At 43.6% G+C, this 22,930-nt stretch overlaps 1 protein-coding gene across 1 annotated transcript in view; it reads left to right on the top strand.

The window, feature by feature from the left end:
* Positions 1–2,558: 2,558 nt before the first annotated feature.
* The window catches only part of LOC126336267 (neural Wiskott-Aldrich syndrome protein-like), a 110,079-nt gene continuing 89,707 nt past the window's right edge, over positions 2,559–22,930 (top strand). The window contains exon 1 of the mRNA XM_049999765.1: positions 2,559–2,628. Within this exon, the coding sequence (XP_049855722.1) occupies positions 2,624–2,628 (5 nt within the window). The 5' untranslated portion in view covers positions 2,559–2,623. The remainder of the gene's footprint in view (positions 2,629–22,930) is intronic.

Genomic DNA, 22,930 nt, shown 5'->3' with positions numbered 1-22,930 from the left:
ATGACGCAATTACTTGGTGTTGTTAGAGGCAGCGTGCACATCACTGAGCTAGTCTCATGTCGGAGGAGCGCTTGTCAGTACTACTGTCCGCCAGTGGATGTAAGCAGGGGAAATGGAGCGTTGCACTGGTCGCTCCTCAGACATGCAACAGCATTCCTAACCTCACCATGGCCAACAATGAATTACATCTAGGAAGTAGTAAAGTTGCCGAAATATCTCCTGGTTTATACGATTTTGGTGATTTAAATGCAATTATAGAACGTATACCTAATCTGAGTAGCCGAGAACTGGACCCTGCTCGTATCAGTGCTGAGAGTAGAAAGAAAGAAGACAGAAAATTAAAAACTCGGACATCGAGTTGCACAAATGATACACGAAATTCAATGAGCGAATAATTAGTGAATACACTACTCTAATATTCAAGAAAAATAGTAAATTATGTATTGATATTACATAGTGCACGATCTTGCCGGGGACGAATTCCGACGTGTGCCAGTAGACGCTTGTTCGAGTTCGCGAAACAGAATCAGACAGCAGTGAAACGTGGAAAGCCGCAGACTGGTCTTTCCTTATACGAGTATATACGGGGGCGTGCTGAAGAGTAATGCCTGCGAATTTTGTATGTGGAAACTCTTAAAGCTTTTTAAACAAAGCAAACGCTATTAACATTCTACACGTTTATTCTTCATGTCCACGCATTTATTTCTCAACATAACCCTCCACCTTAGCGACGAACACATTTCTCCCAACGAGAGACCAGTTTGTCGACAGCGTCACTGCAGAAATGTTTCAAGTCATTGACGGAGCCACAACCTCGCCTCTGCTATCAAAGTGAATTCCTCGAAGGTGTGCCGGCCGCGGTGGTCTCGCGGTTCTAGGCGCGCAGTCCGGAACCGTGCGGCTGCTGCGGTCGCAGGTTCGAATCCTGCCCCGGGCATGGATGTGTGTGATGTCCTTAAGTTAGTTAGGTTTAAGTAGTTCTAAGTTCTAGGGGACTGATGACCCCAGCAGTTGAGTCTCATAGTGCTCAGAGCCATTTGAACCATTTTCTCGAAGGTGTTCTTTAAGTGTTGTAAACAGATGAAAATCGGATAGGGCCAAGTCGAGACTGCGTGGGCAGTGTGTGGTCTGGCGTTGTCCTGCTGAAGGAGGGGGTACTCGGTGTACGGACCATAGAGTAAATATCTCTGGAGTGAGCATTGCGTTCTGCTCATGTTGTCAACATTAAACCAGGATTGTCACGTGTTCTCGGGACTTCGCTGTGTGTGTGTGCTTTCTGCAGCGTTTGAAGTTTATAATATCGAGAGTTTTTGTTGTGTTTCGCCGTTTGTTGATAGTGTAATAGCGATGGTGAATTACTGTTGTTGCTACGGATGCAAAGAAAAATATGTGAAAGGAGGGATAGTAACTTTTGATGGGTACGTACCATGTAGATGTAATTATAGTTATCATATTATTAAGAGACACTGTATATGTTTCAAAATTTCGAGACGCATTGTAATTAAGGCTTGATTCTGTAGACCTATTCTTCTACGATTTTATGCCATAAAATAGATATTACGGCTCGTACAAAACCTTACAAACAATTGCTTCCTCTCGTAAATTTTCTAGTGGAACAGGAAAGAGCATGGTTAGGTGTTTCAGCAAATACTATCCTCCATGCATGTATCAGTGACTTGTCGATAGTGTATATAGATCACGCAGTCTACTATTTATTTAATAAACTGGGAGCAAGTACGTAAAATGCGTTAAATAAATACTTAAAAGTGTCACCAGTAAGACTTTAGGTTGCAACAACGAGAAAATAAATACGGAGAAATAGCAGAAAAAAGGACGAATTAGCAGGGATATAATCGCTAATGTGTGGCAAATTCGGTGTTTTTCGGACATTTGCAAAAGTACTTGCGTACTATCAAGTCATTTTGCAAGACTATCATTGCAAAAATGTACGTCAGGCTCTGTAATACTATAAAGTGCCGTATCATTCCGAAAACTACCAAAAACTGAGTGCATCTGAACTGTGACACCTATCGCAAACAAGCAGGATGTAATATCACTTGTCCTTAAAAGTTACGTAGCTGGTTTATACCCGGTATCAAATGGATACGCTTATAATGTCTGCGCAACATATATAAATAATCCACGACACGTTCGAAAAAAATCCGTCTGTACTGGGGGTGTAGTGACATTCTAAATATACAGGGCGCTATACGGACAAACACACGACGTCTCGAGATCACGTGACCAGGTAGGCAATGTATGTTGACAACACAAAATCTGTTCTGCGCATGTGAAAGCTGACTGCAGAGATATTTACTCTACGGTTGTAGTTGACTGCGTGGCAATGTGACCTCTGCTGCATGCCGCTTTCATGTTGTCGCAGTCTTAACGGCCAGCAGTTGGAGCTTTGTCAGCTGTAACTGAAGAATTGTTCGACTGTCAGTTGCAAGTCGCATAGCGTGCACTGGCAGGGCTGTGTGCCTCGAGGGACGTCTCGATAAGGGGGCGGGAGGGGCGCTGAGGCGATATGGCGAGGCGCGGCGCGGCGCGGCGCGGCCAGATAGCCGCGGGCGTCGCCTGAGGCCGGAGCTTGCCGCCGCCAGCCAGCCAGCCAGCGCGCACGATGCGGTGAGTCTTGAGTGCGCGCTCTCGTGTCTGCGTGTCCGGGCACTGCCGGAGGCGGGCAGGGCGTGCGAGTCACAGTGCACGCTAGTCGTCTCTCAGTGTTATCTGCACCACCTACACTCTTGCAGCTCAGCAAAAATTTCTACCCGTCACCACGTGACTAACGATTGCTGGCTTGTGCTTCTAACTATAAACAATATGTCATTCACTGTAACAGTACACTGTGAGAGTCCGACGTAAGACTCTTTTACTTTGCTACGTGTCTCTCAGATAACTGGAGTAATAACCTTCCTTCGTATTTTCGAGTTTCTCTTCAGGTTTTGTTCCAGTAAATGGCATCAGGAATTTATGATTAATTTATCAACTGTGAAACTGCGTTTGTCTTGCAGCACTATTCGCAGATCCATTGCCAGTCACCTTGTACATCTGCTTGTGTGTCAAAACTCTAAATAGACCACTCGTAACACGAAGTGAAGATTGTCTCCCTGAAAACTACACATTTAGTGACTTGTTTAGAGAAGTAAGTTCTCACAAATATACTTGTTTGTAGGAAATGCATCCTTTCAAATACAAAATATGTGTAAACGTCAGTTTTGTTAGTGTTGTGTCTGTAATTATTAGGAACGCTTGATTTTCGTGCTTAAAGGTTCAGCAAATATCGCATCTAACCATCATTTCCTGTTGCATCTCACGTAGGCATTTTATTGCTCGATAATGGAGTGAATGAGTAAAACATATGTGAAAATATCAGAATAGCTTTCCTACATGTAAATCACACTCGAGTTCAAAACGCGATAAGTAATTATTCCAATTCCGAAACAGGCATGTGCTGACGGTTTTCAATTTTACCAGAGTATCAGGAATATCCCCCCACAAACACGGGACAAAATAAAGGAAATAATGAGTTCGTCTCTTCCTGAACAGGTTACTAAGCCCCCCCTTCCGAGCGAATCATCCCTGGGTTTTGAACCCTGAAGCGACGTGGCGTACAAACTGCTCTAGTTTAGGAAGCGTGCAACGCAAAACATGACGCAGCCGGCGAACTGAAAAATGGTTCAAATGGCTCTAAGCACTATGGGACTTAACTACTGAGGTCGTCAGTCCCATAGAACTTAGAACTACTTAAACCTAACTAACCTAATGTTTTCACACACATCCATGCCCGAGGCAGGATGCGAACCTGCGACCGTAGCAGCAGTGCGGTTCCGGCGAACTGACAAGACACAGTATCTCGCCAGCGTATGTGATCAAACGCCAGCATCAAAAGCTAAATAAAACACATGACGTCTTCAAGAACATAAACGGCATTACCCGAGAGTTCAAACAGCACAAGTGAATGATAGAAGATGTAAATAGCGACCTTGCTGCTGACGAGAAGAAGCAGTAGTTAAATGGAAACGACACTGCGAAACCCTGTACTGCAAAGGAAATAACATCGAGGAAGAGAACATTTGCAAGGAATCAGACACGGAACCCGATATTCAATTCGGTGAAATCGAGAATGCCATCAAGCATGCGTAAAACAACGAAGCCCCAGGTACAGACGGTAATTCCAGGTATGCGTGCTTGACATTTAATGTGTAATACGGCGTGGCATACTGGTGAATGGCCTAAAGACTGGACGTACAGTAATTCCTATTCACAAAAAAGGATCAATTAGGGATTGATCCAGTTACTGGACTATATCGTTAATATTACGTGCTGGCTAAGTCCTCCTTTTCATAATGGATCGAAGCCTAAAGAAATTTCTTGCAGTTTGAGATTTCTGCAGAAAAATCACATTTTGGGAGAAATGAAGGTACTGGAGAGGCAGCCACGAATTTAAAGCAGATAATTGAAGGAGGTCTGAGTTCTGTCTCTCTTCCTTCGTTTGTTTCCTAGATTTATTGTCTCATGTGGTACAAGTTGTGGCATGTGCTCAAAAATGGGGGTTCCAGAACACCGAGTATCACTACTAAACGGGATTTTTAAGTCATAGTGCAGCCATAAAGATAGAAGTTGAAGACTCACAGCTTCTCGACGCGACAAATGGATGTTCCTACATTATCATCTGTATGTATGCAGGGTATGTCATAGGCGCCGCACCGGTTAGCTCTGGCCGTGAAATTTCAACTGGCAGCAGCAAAATCAAGAACCTACGCTTTGCAGATGAGCCTACCCTCACTGCAAGAAGTGAAGAAAAACTTAGTTATTGGTCTCTAGGGTAAAGACTATTAGTTAGGTATTAACACGGAGAAAAAGCTAGTGGTTATTAATCGTGAAGGTTTAGATCATAACCATGTTATAAGATGCTTAAAGGACCTGGAGGGAGTGAATGACATAGCGTATCTACGACCTCTGATCAATGACGCAAGACAATGCGATGCAAGGAAGTAATACCGACGGGTTGTCCTTGGTCGACCGGGCGAAACCCAAAGCAAGGAAGATGCGCCTGCTGGGGTCCACTGCCTTCTTGGGCGGTTGCGAGACTTGCACCGTGGAAGCTAGTGACAAGAGCCCAACTAATTTTTCGTGTACCGTGGCCAGAAAGAACGACCAATATTCGTTTTTCAAATAAAAACCGCCTTCTCTTGCTCCAGTGTATTTCATTTCATCCAAACGTGTTTCGCTTTTTACTTTAGGGCATCTTCAGTGGAATCTACAATGATACAGTTTTGTTTTCGTGTGTGATATTTGTAGATTATAAAACAATTCACGTCTTGTTTCTTACGTAAATAACTGATTGCTTGCAGTTCTTCGCGTTTTGGCTGGCATCTGTGTTTCCTCTAAACTGATCACTTGCTGAAGGTCGCACTATAACTTCACTTACGAAACATAATCACGTTTTCAAGTTACGAACTTTTTTCTTTACGGTTTTCATATTGTTTGCGCTAATTTCTGTGGAGCACTATCAGTCTCCTGTCACTAGTCGCAGATATTTTAAAGAAACCTATGGTTTAAAGGCGTAACTACTGTGTGTTTAGTTTATGTCTCTTCCTGTTTGGTTTGTTTACGTATATGTTGCCCTCCTAACGAGGTGTATGCTGAAAACTAACGCTTATTCATTTATGTTCTCTTAGTTTGTGTGTGTGTGTAAGACAGAGAAAGGATTTATATATATGTATGGATTATTATTTTGTGTGTATGTTTGTGTGTAAGAAAAGAATGTACATGTAGGTTTATTGTGGTGTGGCTGTGGGTGTGTCAGTGGTTCCTCAGGTCGAGTTGTACGAACTTGAATGTGAATGTAATAGCTGTCAGAGGGTTTTTGAAAGTTTTGGGTTTCAGCTGATATGAGTTTTGTGGAGGGGCTCATGGGCAAATGCGTGGAGAGGTGTTACGTGTTGTTATTATGATAATAATCCTCTTTTAGACTGTTACTCTATTATTTTATCTATTAATGTAAACAGTAAGCTCTCTGTCATGTTACTTGTTCATTCAACAGGGTTTCGTTCTCTGGTTTGATTTTTTGTATGTGATAATTTTATTGCAAGTTTAGGAAGTGTTTTTTTTATTCTTTATTCTAATTATTTTCATGTCTCCTTTTCTAGGGGGTTGGCTTGTGACTGTTCTCTTAGGTATTCTGCAAATGTGAAGTGGTTTGTCCCATACTTCCAGATTCTCACGTGTTCTTTGAATCTGACATCAAATGTTCTGCCTGTTTCTATGTACACTGGTGTCTAAAATTAAAGCAATAAACGGAAATTTTGCAAGGTTGCCTTTATTTTTCTCAAACACAGTATAAACAGGTGAGAGTAAAGTAGAAACCATGTAAAGAACACAGAACTTAAGCATTGCAAAATGCCAACTTAACGGATTTGCACACGCGTTCCAACAACTGGTTAATGTGCTCAGTATGGGGTATGACCATCTCTGGCAGCAATAGAAGCCTGACAACGACGGGGAATGTTTTGAATAAAGTCCATCTCATGCTGAGGCAATAACGCCCATTCTACCTGCAGAGCTGCTCGCAGATCTTGCAGAATGTTTGGTGGCTGCTGACGTGATGCAGCCCGTCTCCCTAGTGGAACCTGCACATTGTCTATGGGATTCCAATCAAAGAGGGAGCAGACCATTCCATGCCTACCATATCTTCTAAGAAAACACCAACCACTTGTGTTCTATGATGTCGAACATTACTGCCCGTCAGTACGGAGTGTGGGCCCACAGCACCGCGCCGCAACCACGTACGAAGTCCGAAGATCTCGTCACGATACCTGGTAGCAGTTAAACCTTGACGATTCCCCTGTACAGTTTCATGAAGAAGTGTTCGAGTGGTCAACATAATCGCTGCTCACACAGCGCGGGATCCTCCTAGATATCGGTCTCTTTCCCAATGTCTGGATCTCGAAATAGTGTTCCACGTTCCCTCCAGAAGCGAATCCGTCGAGAATCACTCTCCAGACCAAACCGGGACTCATCTGTGGAGAGAACATTGGATCGCTGTTAAACTGTCCGAGTGGCACCTTGGCGACTCCACTCCTGGCTTTCTCTTTTGGGGTACACATACATCATGCTGACGACAATAAAGGCCACTCTGCCGAAGCCTTCTCTACACCGTATTCCTTGATACAACTCGTCCAGTGGATACTGCGAGGTGCAGTACTAAGGCGGTATCGTCGTGCCCTTACAGCCAAATAACGCTCCTCTCTTTCTGATGTCACCCGTGGCCCGACCTGCACTGATTTTCGGGATACAGTTTCAGTCTATAAAATAAAATGTCACCACTTCAGAGAAACAAGAGAACGACTCACACTAGGCCATCGGGTTGCATCAGTCTGCATTGTTCTGCTTGCAGTCTTCCTACGGCCGACCACCGCAGGGAGTCTGGTACGCGTCTTTTCTGTGCCACACTGCACCGTCTGTGACTGTGTACACAACAATTGTGGTTGTTGGACCATCTGACAAACACTACCCTATTTGATAGGCGCCCTGAAATCATGGTTGGCGTGATGGTTCGTTGACTGGGATGCCATTTTCCGTGCAGAACACGATCGTCCAGGCATCTATTAACAGTTTGTATTATTATATCATGAATGAGACAGAGAATGCGGAAATAATGCTTTGTTTATACCCTGTCTCTTGAAAATATTGGTGATTTTATGCATGAGTTTGTGTTTGTATGTCACTGTGAAACACTGTGTTTCCTCGTGTATTTTCCTGATTATTCTGTGTAGCTATTGTCTGTGGCTTTGTGTTTCCATTACAGAAGAACTTTACATCAGGAAGATACTTTTAGTTCCTCGCGCACATTTTTAGAAAGGAAGGGGATAATTTAGAAAAGACCATCTTGTAAGACAAAATCGAATGTAGAATACTATGGGCAATAGCAGAAAGTAGATGGTTGAGTCAAGCGATGAAGATTACTGGCCAACCTCTTCACATTATATTAAGAAGGGCTGAAGATCGCTGTGGATGCAGACATCTAGTCCAGGATCCATTTACTTAACAAATTAATGAAGTAATGAGGTCGCTTCACTTAGCAGGGAGTAAACCGAATCATTATGATGATGAATTTAGTAAGTTATAGTTGCAAAGCACGACACGAGTTGTTTACAGAACAATGGAGAAACTGGTAGACGTCCGATCTCGAGGAAAAACTGTTTAGTTTCGGCAAAAATATTGGAATACGTGAGTAATATTGTCCTTTTTGAGGTATCTTGGAAGATACAACGTTTGAAGGGAGGGAAACGTACACTTATAAAATTTGTAGAGAAGGATTTTGAAGGTAGCACAGTTGAAATACAAGGAGGAAAAGGTTATTTACAACTTGTACAAAAACCAGAGTGTAGTTATTAGAACTGAAGCACGTAAAGGGGAAAGAGAGGTGGAGAAGAAAATGAGAGGCGTAACCTATCCCCGACGTTATTCGATCTGTCCTGTGAACAAGTAGTAAAGGAAAATAAGGGGTAATCTGCAGAGGGAATTACAGCTCAGTGAGGAAAAAAAGAACTTGAGATTTGCCTATGAGACTGTAATTCTGTTAGAGATACTAACGTCTTGGAAGGGTTAGCGGCTCTAGAAGAGACTGTGAGATTTCCGTCGACGAAAGTACAGCACAGGTAATGGATGTAGTTGAATTAAATCATTCGATGCTTAAGGAATTAGGTAATGAGTCACTAAAGTAGTAGGCAAGTTTTATTTTTCTTCTAGTAGAAAGAACGCAGGTGTGCTCTAGCGTCAGAACGAAATGTGTGTACCCTCCAATCTCTACTATTTATTGATTTGCGCTTGATTATTACTTGCTATATATTGGCTGGTTGGAAAATTAGGCCTGCAGTCGTCTTCGCTTGACCCAGTCATCTACTTTCAGCTGTTGCCCACAGTCTTCTACGTTCGATTTTGTCTTACAAGATAATCTTTTGTAAATTATCCCCTTTTTTTAAAAAAAATTTGCAAAGCAGCTAACTGGAAGTACATTTGGCAGATGCGGGAAGATAAACCTCGCGTGATGTTACGTTCTTCTGTAGTGGAAAAACAAAACCACAGACAACAGAATAATCAGGAAAATATAAGAGAAAACACAAGATGTTATACAGTACGAACTCGTACATAAAATGGCCAACATTTTCAAAAGACAGGGCATACACCAGAAAGCAGGTATATCCGAATTACAGTGTAGCACTTGTTATGGCACATACGTATAACAAACAGGTAGAACATTTGATTTCGGATAGAGAGAACACGTGATAGTCTGCAAGTGTGGGACAAACCACTCCACATTAGCAGAACACCTCAGTGACACGAAAATAGGTGAAAGAAGTGCCGCCGTATGCGGAGTTACGTTATCTCCGAGATACTGTTTCTTTCGTAGGTGTGTTTAATTTGCAAAGACGCGGTATTTACTGTATGTGGCTTGGTAAACTTTCCCTGCGTAATAATTGATTGTATTCGTGCCGGGTATCCAGCCAGGAGAACATATGTTCAGTGGAGGTTGTGTTGCGGTATCGGCCCGTGAATTCCAGCTTCGTCGCCGATGAACAGCATTCGCCACGGGTGGTGCATGCAGCAGGCGCCTCGCTTGCTGCGTGGCCCTGAGGTGACAGTGTTGGTAGGCGACGGCTCCGGCCCGCAAGCTGCGCGCCCGCCCGCCGCTGCACTTCCGCGCGGCCACCGGTCACTCCTGTCACCTGTCGCTGCCTCGCTGGCGGTTCTCAGTAGCACCAATTTGCCATGCACGGTGTAGTTTAACCACAGTGACACGCGAACACATTTCAAACTAGTCTCAATGCATCTTTGAAACTGTGACTGACGCCCGAACGACAGGGAACTGAGATGCATTGAGACTAGAAAACAGTGAATTGCTGATGGCTGGGCACTATCCGAAATCTGGATTTGTCAAATAAAACGTGCAAAAAAAGGACGACTGATTGCTGCGCTCTGTAATTTATAAAAGATTTAAGTGAGTTTGAATGTGGTGTAGTAGTCGGTGACGGGACCTAGCATGTATGACGTAGCGATGAAGTGGGGATTTTCTCGTACGGCCATTTCACAAGAGCACCGTGAATTTTAGGAATCCGGTAAAACATCAAATCTCCGACTTCGCTTTCCTGCTAGAACGGGACCGACGACAACTGAAGAGAATCGTTCGATGCGACACAGGTGCAACCCTTCCACAGATTGGTGCAGATTTCCACGCTGGGCCGTCAACGAGTGTGAGCGCGCGAACCACTCGACGAAACTCCGTCGGTATGGACTTTCGGAGCCGGAGGCCCACTCGTGTACCCTCGATGACCACACGACACAAAGCTTTCTGCCTCGCCTGGGCGCGTCGACACCGATATTGGACTGTTGATGACTGGAAAGATGTTGCCTGGTCGAATTGTACCGAGCGGGTGGACATGCACGGGTAGGGACACAACCTCACGAATCCACGAACGCTGCATGTCAGCAGGGGACTGTTCAAGCTGGCGGAGGCTCTGTAATAGTGTGGGGCGTGTGCAGCTGGAGTGATATGGGACCCCTGATACGTCTAGATACGACTCTGACAGGCGACACGTACGTAAGTATCCTGTCTAATCACCTGCATCCATTCGTGTCCATTGTGTATTCCGACTGACTTGTGCAATTCCAGCAGGACAATGCGACACCCCACACGTCCAGAGTTGCTACAGAGTGGCTCCAGGAACACTCTTCTGAGTTTAAACACTTCCACTGGCCACCAAACTCCCGAGACATGAAGATTACTGAGCAAATGTGGGATGCCTTGCAAGGTGGTGTTCAGAAGAGATCTGCACGTGCTCATACTGTTACGGACAGGCCTGCAGGAGTCGTGGTGCCAGTTCCCTCCGTGCTGGAGGCCACGCTACGCCCTGTTGCGGCATTTCTGCGGGCTCGAGGGGACCCTGCACGATACTAGGCAGGTGTACCAGTTTCTTTTGCGCTTTAGTGTATATCTTTTATGGTAGTAAAAGTGAAGAAATTGCAGGTTGCTTCTGCGCCGAAGACTTGCAGAAAAGCTTAGAACCGGATTTGTTTCTCGTGGAGAGATTTGTAAGACGTCGAGGAAATACTCAAATGGCTTCGTTTTCCTGCAGCACAGTACAGGTGGATTGATGTTAACCTTTTGCCATCTAATAGGGTGCACAGGCCACAACAACACAGTAGCATAACATGCGTGATAGGAGACACACTAGACAAACTGCCAGTCCAATTTCGGAATGACTATTGTGGACCTGGAATAAAGCTACAAAAACGCTTGGCACGAGGTGATAAGCTGCTCGACGAAGCGTGTATGCATACGCTGCAAATAAAGATATCCGTAATCGTCACATTGCAGAGAGGATTTCAGCTGACAAGGCTAAGGCTATACGCAGAACAAATGATACTGGTATAGTAAACGATGGAAATCGCAGCCACCGGAAAGGCACTATACTTGAAACCGTACAGGAAAGGGCTTGGTCTATTCGTAAATAAAAACAAATCTGTTAGCAGTCCCACCAGATCGGGCACTCACAAATACTGATCCACTTCAGTTTGTTAGAAAAAATTCAACATTCCAAGATTCCGCGGTGGTGTGTTTATGCGAGATACATTACCGAAGATTAAGTGGAAAACTGGTGAAAGTGATATTGTGAATTTAGATGTAGCTGAAGGTCCCGGCACCCACTGGGTGTTATATGTTACGAAAAATGCAAATACCGTCTACTGTTTCGACTCATTTGGTGACCTGCAACCGCCAGAAGAATTAAAACGACACTTCACTCACAGAATACGTGTGTTCCACAATTTTGGGTGCTATCAGGACTGTAACACACACCTCTACGGACATCTGTGCATCATGTTTCTCTCGACGTTTACAAAGAAGACATATGTAAGGAAAAGCTTTAAACATTTCATCAGTTGATGTCCAGATGCAACCACTTTGACTATGAAAGAACGATCATCTGTGTTAAGTGCAAATAGTTATCCGCCCATTGATTGAGCATTGGTGCATAGAATATTGCATTGATTGGACTGGAGACGTACAAAATCATCCAAAATATCACCGAAGGTAACAATAAACTGCACCTGGATATTAATGATGAAAAAGACAGTGTTGAAATAGAACCTGATGCATACGATATCGATGATAAAAAAGAAGTCTTAAAACGGACTGGAAAAGGTATTGAGCTGTGTACAAACATTAATACAATTAAATCTGAAATAAGCAATGTGAATGCAGCGATTGACTTTAACCAGGAAGGTCCTATATGCCACCTACTGAGTTTCACAAAAAGACAAATTTTGAAAAAGGATCCTAGTAAATTTTACAAGTCAGAGAAGAATGTTGACATACTGTCTGTCAGCACAATCCGGGTTGAGTGTAACATTGCAACGAACTATCCCAACGACAGTCTGGTTCATACTATTTACAAATTCTTCCCATGAGTTGCAACAGAGTATAAGATTGCTGAGACTCTCACCAATGCAATATACCTTCCAGTGACAGTTCAGACATTGGACTATTTGGAGTTGCGTATTGTGGACCAGAATAATCAACTTGTTGACTTTATGGTGAGGAGATCACTGTACAATTACATCTAAGGCAGAATGGGCATACTACATAAAACCAGCACACGCAATTCACAGCACGTCACTTTGCTTACGAACTGCAAAGTGATAACACGTGCGAACTAGGAGTTTCTTAAATCAGTTGGCTTGACACCTTGCAATTACGTCCTCACTCAATATAACCAGTCCAGTAGAGTATGATGAGCGAACTTTACGTCAAGAATACTTCTCGCATAAACCCTATTCTTCAACCACATTTAAGAAAAATGATGACATAAGAGGATTGTCATCCAGTGGCAAAAAAACATTTTACGCTGCCATATTGCACCGACAATTAAACCCTGAAATGTGCCCCTACATATCGTCAAATACGGAAAGACTACTGAATTACACTGCTCTCCCACCGATGACATTAGCTTCAATATTAGAACGTGAAACCGACCTGTGGCCCATTAGTATATCACTGCGTACCCTACATATCGTCAAATACGGAAACACACCTACTCAATTACACTGCCCTCCCACTGGGTACAGGAGCTTCAATATTAGAGCATGAAACTAATATCCAACCCAGCAATATACCACTGCCTACTGTGTGATGTAGTAACATGCAATTCGTATCCTACACCATACAAAAATCGCCACTTTTGCATCATTCATATATTTACCGCGAAGATAGACAGCACAGTAAGAATACTCACACCAGTAGATATCCCCCTGGGTGGTCAGCAGTCATCCACGCCAGATGGGTGGCCACAGCACCCTCATAAGACTGAAGTCACTCTCAGAACTGTTGTACAAATTCGGTCTCGTTTTCGCTTCGCACAACCGCGTTACTATTTCTGGTGGGGACCTGCTTGCTTGCTTACTCGCTTTTGTACACCCATCTCCAGACTCTGGGATTACAAGAACATATCGAATTTCGCGTGGTTTGCTAGAATATCATACCATTTTCGCAGTACTTCTCGATATTAAGCACATGTCAATATTGTTTGCATAGCAGTACCTCTCGCATGATATAATTCCAAAGATATAGACTGGAAATTATCTCTCTAGAAACCGGAAACTTAATTAGGTGGGGCGTGCTGTAAACCACTGACTAACTAGAAACCTGTCACGTCTGCAAAGACATTTACTCGCAAACTCGAAAAAAATAAAGAAAACTGGTATTTCCACTTGCGAATACCGATGTCAGTGATGTAGCAGATTCCAAATCACCCCTATAATTTACAAGGTCAACTAAGGTGTTTCTCGCGTCTAGAGAATCGGCAATCTTGTCTTCCACATGTTAGATGCACATTCCACAATTGATCTTCTCTCAACTAAATAAAGGCGCGAATTGTGCAGAAGCAGTCAACCAAACAATTTACATGGGAGGGGATAACAGTCTAGCGCAAACGCATCTACATATTCAATCCCCTCAAATTTCTACGCAATCACGAAAGCTGTCCAACACATAATAAGTATTAGTTGGCTTTTCGGTAGTCTAGAGAACAGCACCTTAATTCATCTACATTTCTACACTCTAACAGGCTTCTCCATTCTGACATCTCCTACTGTTAAAAAAATGGCTCTGAGCACTATGGGACTTAACATCTGTGGTCATCAGTCCCCTAGAACTTAGAACTACTTAAACCTAACTAACCTAAGGACATCACACACTTCCATGCCCGAGGCAGGATTCGAACCTGCGACCGTAGCGGTCGCGCGGTTCCGGTCTGTAGCACCTAGAACTGCTCGGCCACCGCGGCCGGCTCTCCTACTGTTTACGGGAAACGTGAATGACCCCTGCACAGGTAACAGACGCTGCAGGCCGAACACGCACAGGTAGAATCAATCATCCCAAGAAATCGATCACGTATATATTTTACCCCTGTACTTACAACTAAAAGTTACGAGCGCGGTCTCAGTTTAACGACATTCGACAATGAGCAAAGTATCAGAAACACACCCTGCTAATGGCTGTGGCTCTGGAAATAGAATTATCAGTGCCCATTCTTATGATTTGACACACTCTCCCCATGCTATTACAGTACTCCACGTCAAATCCATACCTTCCTTACGACTGGACATAGTACTTTCCTTTGCACTTGTCAGAACACAAACATATACTTCATAAGCCTGATGTTCAAATGCGAACTTATCATGCACTTCCTACTACTAAGTACAATACTTTGTCAATAACTGATCGCTGGCAATACGAATTAATACTGAGAGAAAGTCAACCATGGGTGGGCATTTCTCATAAGTTTTTCTTGTGAGTGCCACTACCGTGTCCTAGAAAGAGAGGTTTATTCGCCAGATGTTAAAAAAAAAGACTATCCCAACAACTACTGCATGCTACTGTCACAAGCAGTCTTGGTTCTACATGTGCCCATGTTAAAAGCTATCCTGGCTTTATAAATGGAGGTACTACATTACCTCTGAATCAGGTGGTTTTTTGTCCAGACAAATACCGTGACGGCGATCACAGGAGCATATAGTATCAGACCAGCACTCCGATCACACGTCGCCGATGGTGCAACCTCGTAATAAAATCACTGAAGTTTGAAAGTGATTCGGCTAAGGAACGCGGTATGTAAGCGGTATTTGCGACTCTACTGATGTGAGTATTCTTACTGTGCTGTCTATCTTCGCAGTAAATGTGTGAATGATGTAAAAGTGGCGATTTTTGTATGGTGTAGGATACGAATTGCATGTTACTACATCGACACAGTAGGCAGTGGTATATTGCTGGGTTGGAGATTAGTTTCACGCTCTAATATTGAAGCTCCTGTCCCCATTGGGAGGGCAGTGTAATTGAGTAGGTGTGTTTCCATATATGACGATATGGAAGGTACATGGTGATATATTGATGGGCCGCAGGTTGGTTTCACTTTCTAATACTGAAGCTTATTTCCTTAGTGGGAAAGCAGGGTCATTGAGTAGTCTTTCCGTATTTGACGATATGTAGTGGGCACTTTACAGGGTTTAATTGTCAGTGCAATATGTTGATCACTGTAAAATAGTTTTTTGCCACTGAAAGTCTCGTCTGCAGATATAAAAAGAAAAGGCAGATAGTGTTTTGATAACTGCAGCATCGGTATTTCGGTGGGTAAATTCGATAAGGGCCAATCATAATGCTCAATCCATTCACAAAACTTTGTGTCTACATAGTGGTGGAAATGTTTGTGTATTTGTTGAAAGCAGGAACGGTACGACGTGATAGATGGGGTATCACATTAGAAATGCTACGAAGAGTGCATTCGATGTTATTCTGCGCGATTTTCGGACACAGGTTATGTTAGGGGAAGAATTTCCGTCCATACAGACAGAGACATCACGAAAACTCCAACTGAAGAGCACATTAAGTGTTTCTGGGACACCATGTATTTTACTAGAGTTCGACTTGCTTGTTACTTCAGATAGCCATGTGACTTCAGTATAACAGTGAGAACGTTGCTACATGCACTTGCGATGGTATGTAGTTACGCACGGTGATGCATCAGCCAAAGGTCACGATGGTCTCTAAGAATCGCTAGGGGGAAAGCAACTTGTGCCATTCTGGAACGGATTTCTGCAGTGTCGCTCAGCAATAAGCTCTTAGCCGGACCGCAGGTGTTGAAAGGGTAGCCGCTAACACACACACACACACACACACACACACACACACACACACGCGCGTGCGCTTCACCCTGAAGCATCTGCGCTCTGTAAATATGTCTTTGCTCCCATCTGGTCGCATCATCAAAGGCGAGAGTTGTATGAAAGCGATGCCACCGCCTCATGCGTGTGGGACCCGAACGGGCGCCTGCGTATGGTGTGACAGTGGACAGCCGCTAGCCCCCCCTGTGGCCCAGTGGACAGGGGGTGCGGGACGGTGCTCGCACACGTTGATTGCACGTCTGTCGCACTATTTTGTGAGAAGGACAGTAGACTGTGCTGTGCACTAATTGGACAGTTTACCAGTTGATTTCGTGTCTGCACATCTGTGTACTGCATTATTTAGGAGCAGTTTGCAGGTCTGTACTGAAATTATTTCCTTAATTTACGAGGTGTTTGCGTGTCTGCAGAGCGTTATTTAGGAGTAGTTTACAGGTCTGTGGGCTGTGTGGCGTGACCCCAAGCGTGTGTTTTGTATCATTCTGATAAATATACTCCATCCCTAAATAAACTGTTCCAAAATAAATAATGCACACTCCTTCCTTGCTCCCTCCAGCATCCCAGTGCATGCTGAGTCATTTTTGAGGCATTTTCCTTTCCAAACCATCATCTTGGATTATGTCACAGGATGGATGGCAGCAACCTCTGGTGGCAGTATTGTGTACTAGGTCAGTTGTAGTCTAGATCTCGTGGTGGAGATACTGCCTGCAAAATAAAAATGTCCAGCATAGACAGAGTCGTTTCCCCGCCATTTCCCCCCACCACCTTGGTTTATGTCATCGAACGGATAGCACTCCTTAGTGGTGGACTGTGTACTAGGTCTAGACCTTGTGGTGAACACTTTGCCGCCATTTTGGATAAAACTACTTGCATCATCTGCTGACATCATGGCTGCCATCTTGGATACTCCGTGCGAAGTGGTGTGGGTGGAGGTTATACTTAACAGCCGAATTAAGTTAATAATTGGCTCCTTCTACCGACCCCCAGACTCCCATGATACAGTTGCGGAACAGTTCAGAGAAAGTTTGAGTCTCGTAACAAATAAATACCCCACTCATACGGTTATAGGTGGTGGGGACTTCAACCTACCCTCGGTATGTTGGCAAAAATACTTGTTCAAAACCGGTGGTAGGCAGAAAACGTCTTCCGAGATTGTCCTAAATGCATTCTCCGAAAATTATTTCGAGCAGTTAGTCCACGAACCCACGCGAATTGTAAATGGTTGCGAAAACACACTTGACCTCTTGGCCACAAACAATCCAGAGCTGATAGAGAGCATCATGACTGATACAGGGATTAGTGATCACAAGGTCATTGTAGCTAGGCTCAATACCGTTTCTTCCAAATCCATCAGAAACAAACGCAAAATAATTTTATTTAAAAAAGCGGATAAAGTGCCACTAGAAGCCTTCCTAAAAGACAATTTCCATTCCTTCCGAACTGACTATGCGAATGTAGACGAGATGTGGCTCAAATTCAAAGATATAGTAGCAACAGCAATTGAGATATTCATACCTCATAAATTGGTAAGAGATGGAACGGATCCCCCGTGGTACACAAAAAAGGTCCGAACGCTGTTGCAGAGGCAACGGAAAAAGCATGCGAAGTTCAGAAGAACGCGAAATCCCGAAGATGGGCTAAAATTTACAGACGCGCGAAATTTGGCACGTACTTCGCTGCGAGATGCCTTTAATAGGTTCCACAACGAAACATTGTCTCAAAATTTGGTAGAAAATCCGAAGAAATTCTGGTCGTATGTAAAGTACACAAGCGGCAAGACGCAGTCAATACCTTCGCTGCGCAGTGCCGATGGTACTGTTATCGACGACTGTGCCGCTAAAGCGGAGTTATTGAACGCAGTTTTCCGAAATTCCTTCACCAGGGAAGACGAATGGAATATTCCAGAATTTGAAACACGAACATCTGCTAGCATGAGTTTCTTAGAAGTAGGTACCTTAGGGGTTGCGAAGCAACTCAAATCGCTTGATACGGGCAAGTCTTCAGGTCCAGATTGTATACCGATTAGGTTCCTTTCAGATTACGCTGATACTATAGCTCCCTACTTAGCACTCATATACAACCGCTCGCTCACCGATAGATCTGTACCTACAGATTGGAAAATTGCGCAGGTCGCACCAGTGTTCAAGAAGGGTAGTAGGAGTAATCCATTTAACTACAGACCTATATCATTGACGTCGGTTTGCAGTAGGGTTTTGGAGCATATACTGTATTCAGACATTATGAATCACCTCGAAGGGAACGATCTATTGACACGTAATCAGCATGGCTTCAGAAAACATCGCTCTTGTGCAACGCAGCTAGCTCTTTATTCGCACGAAGTAATGGCCGCTATCGACAGGGGATCTCAAGTTGATTCCGTATTTCTAGATTTCCGGAAAGCTTTTGACACCGTTCCTCACAAGCGACTTCTAATCAAGCTGCGGAGCTATGGGGTATCGTCTCAGTTGTGCGACTGGATTCGTGATTTCCTGTCAGGAAGGTCGCAGTTCGTAGTAATAGACGGCAAATCATCGAGTAAAACTGAAGTGATATCAGGTGTTCCCCAGGGAAGCGTCCTGGGACCTCTACTGTTCCTGATCTATATAAATGACCTGGGTGACAATCTGAGCAGTTCTCTTAGACTGTTCGCAGATGATGCTGTAATTTACCGTCTAGTAAGGTTATCCGAAGACCAGTATCAGCTGCAAAGCGATTTAGAAAAGATTGGTGTGTCAGGTGGCAGTTGACGCTAAATAACGAAAAGTGTGAGATGATCCACATGAGTTCCAAAAGAAATCCGTTGGAATTCGATTACTCGATAAATAGTACAATTCTCAAGGCTGTCAATTCAACTAAGTACCTGGGTGTTAAAATTACGAACAACTTCAGTTGGAAGGACCACATAGATAATATTGTCGGGAAGGCGAGCCAAAGGTTGCGTTTCATTGGCAGGACACTTAGAAGATGCAACAAGTCCACTAAAGAGACAGCTTACACTACACTCGTTCGTCCTCTGTTAGAATATTGCTGCGCGGTGTGGGATCCTTACCAGGTGGGATTGACGGAGGACATCGAAAGGGTGCAAAAAAGGGCAGCTCTTTTTGTATTATCGCGTTATAGGGGAGAGAGTGTGGCAGATATGATACACGAGTTGGGATGGAAGTCATTACAGCATAGACGTTTTTTGTCGCGGCGAGACCTTTTTACGAAATTTCAGTCACCAACTTTCTCTTCCGAATGCGAAAATATTTTGTTGAGCCCAACCTACATGGGTAGGAATGATCATCAAAATAAAATAAGAGAAATCAGAGCTCGAACAGAAAGGTTTAGGTGTTCGTTTTTCCCGCTCGCTGTTCGGGAGTGGAATAGTAGAGAGATAGTATGATTGTGGTTCGATGAACCCTCTGCCAAGCACTTAAATGTGAATTGCAGAGTAGTCATGTAGATGTCTTTTAAGTAGATGTCTTGGCTTCCGTCACAGAATGGACGACAGAGACCTCTAGTGGTGATACGGTGTACTATGTCAGTTGGAGTCCATACCTCATATCGAACACACTGGATGGTGGTGCTGCATAGAATTGTTTAAATAAAGACTGGTGCGTGATATCGACAGTTTACGATTAGCAAGTATGTTTGCAGAGTCTTTTAGATCGACTATTATTTGACAATTTATGGGTTGTCTGACTCTCTGAACATAAAGGTATTGCATTATTTACGAGTGGTTTGCAGGTCTGTAGGCTGTGCAATGCATTATTTTGAATGTTTACAATTATCAAGTGCGTGTGCAGAGCACTATACGTGAGATATGTAGGAGTAGTTTGCATGTCTGTAAGCTGTGTAGCATGTCAGTGTGTGTGCTCTGTATAACTGTTATAAATATACTCCATCCCTAAATAAATTGTTCCAAAATAAATAAAGTACACTCCTTCCTCTCTCCACCAGTCCAGTGTAGGCAGAGTTCTTTTACCCCCAATCTGTACGAAGAAGTGGCGGTCGGGTGATTTAAGTTAGTGGAGGTAGTTGGAGTGTCCTATCTTCCCCCGATTTTCTTTGGTTAGTAGAGATAGCGCAACTGACCTATCTTTTCCTCCAAAATTCAAACTTGGCGCGTGTTCCTAGGAAGAGGTGGCAGTCAGGTGACTTAGGTTAGTGGGGGTAGTCCAAGTGACCTATCTTCCTGCGATTATCTTAGGTTAGTAGAGGTAACCATGGTGTGATGTATTATTCTGTTGGAATTTGAACTTCCCGCCATTTTACTGGGGGAGGGGTGGGGAGGGGGAGTTAGGTTAGTAGAGGTACCCCAATTGATCTTCTTCCTGCCAAAAGTCAAACTTCCCGCAAAATCCGCCATCTTGGATGACGCCACCACCGCCCTCTTGGATACATCTGGCACCAATGGAGAATGGGCTAGAACGAACTTTGCACCAATATTTAAAAAAATGATTCTACTGTATTCGACATATGGAAGTTAACTAATGCCAGAATCTACTTGAATTTATAATTCTACACATATGACAATTTATCTCTGCAGTGGGATGAAAATGTATACAATCTAGCATATGACATGCATGCGAGGTTTTGTGTTTCTTACTATGAAGATGTTGAAGAGGAACAATGCCTGCTCAGTCCATGGAAATTGAATGAGCAATCAGCGATCTTCATAACAGAGGATCAAAACGGAATGAGGTAATTAAATTTGGGCCTGTAGACGCATGTGCCAATTTTAAATCTTTGGTAAATTTCCTGGAACACACACCAGCATATCATCAAGTTCTACGGGACCCTATGATTAATTACTGCCTGCTCATCAGTGTTGTTCAACTTGCTGTATAAATTAACAGGCGTTGTCCCGAGCATTCTACAATGGTATCTCAAGGTGTAAGGATCACTGTAGACGCTCAGGGTTTCTGTGATGGTGAGCGTTGACAGATCATATTTAAAGATTGCATTTGTAGTGTACACGGAAGATGCCGGAACAATAGAGACGTTGTCAGCAAATCACCAAGGCCTTTCAAGAATGTGCAGTGATCTAAAACATGGAAGAGTGCAGAGTGGTTAACACATTTCTACCACGGAATTCGCTGGGATGATCCTGGCATACCCTATAAAGGTATGTGACGTTTCTTCAATTATTCGACTACATGGATACCGTCATGTATATGAAATGGGAAGGAGAAGACTCCTAGATGCATCAAATCTTCAAGTTTGCTGCTGTTCAAGACGTGGAATTCTGTGGGTGTCCTGCTCTCCATCGACTCAAGAAGAAGATGTGTGGAAATAGTGTTGCTGTGTCTGCTTACGAAAATGTGAAATTACTTTCAAGTTGTATGAGAAATGAATGAATTTTTACCTCACACTACGTGCATGGTTTTTTTACTGATTTCATCTCGAGCCATGTAGTTGGCCCCAGATACTGCGCCTGTGATTTTCTTCAAGCACTGGCAATGTTATTTTAGACATGTCTGCTACATGTCTTTGGAACTAGACATGTACCCATAATCCAGCACAGGCAGTATGATAGGTAAAGTCCCGAATCGTTCTTTGTTTTTTTTTTATTTTAAACGTTACCTCCCTTGTGCTTCAAATAAATACCATGTTCGTCTTGCACAGCCTTTATATTCATTTGTGAGGGTAGGGAGTTGTGAAATAACAGCAAGGACGTGTGGTAGTGAATAACAGTCTTTTTTATTCAGACATAAATATTCACAGAAGTAATACCGATTTACATTCAGAAATCTTATTGTTTTTACAACACATGAATTAATATTGCTTGTACATTCACAGTTCCAATTTTTTTACACACACACACACACACACACAGTTGTTGGTTTTACAATAATAGTTCTGGTTGGAAAAAAAAACTTATTTTACTTTACATTGAAGTTGTGTTTGAATTTTTCTACATGAATAACAGTACTGGGTGAAAATTTCTGCATTACATCGCAGTACTGATGACAGCTTTTGCAGAGGTACAGTTTTTCTTACACTAATACTATTACTATTACTAGTGAAATTCTACGCGAACAGAAGACTTAATTTATATGTTGAAGTAGGTGGCTCTAAATACACTCCTGGAAATTGAAATAAGAACACCGTGAATTCATTGTCCCAGGAAGGGGAAACTTTATTGACACATTCCTGGGGTCAGATACATCACATGATCACACTGACAGAACCACAGGCACATGGACACAGGCAACAGAGCATGCACAATGTCGGCACTAGAACAGTGTATATCCACCTTTCACAGAAATGCAGGCTGCTATTCTCCCATGGAGACGATCGTAGAGATGCTGGATGTAGTCCTGTGGAACGGCTGGCCATGCCATTTCTACCTGGCGCCTCAGTTGGACCAGCGTTCGTGCTGGATGTGCAGACCGCGTGAGACGACGCTTCATCCAGTCCCAAACATGCTCAATGGGGGACAGATCCGGAGATCTTGCTGGCCAGGGTAGTTGACTTACACCTTCTGGAGCACGTTGGGTGGCACGGGATACACGCAGACGTGCATTCCCTTGCCGGTCTAGGAATGGTAGAACGATGGGTTCGATGACGGTTTGGATGTACCGTGCACTATTCAGTGTCCCCTCGACGATCACCAGAGGTGTACGGCCAGTGTAGGAGATCGCTCCCCACACCATGATGCCGGGTGTTGGCCCTGTGTGCCTCGGTCGTATGCAGTCCTGATTGT

The sequence above is a fragment of the Schistocerca gregaria genome, chromosome 2 (genome assembly GCF_023897955.1).
Source record: "Schistocerca gregaria isolate iqSchGreg1 chromosome 2, iqSchGreg1.2, whole genome shotgun sequence".
NCBI classification, from domain to species: Eukaryota; Metazoa; Arthropoda; class Insecta; order Orthoptera; family Acrididae; genus Schistocerca; species Schistocerca gregaria.
Note: the sequence above shows the minus strand (reverse complement) of the source record. Positions and strands in the feature narration are given on the sequence as shown.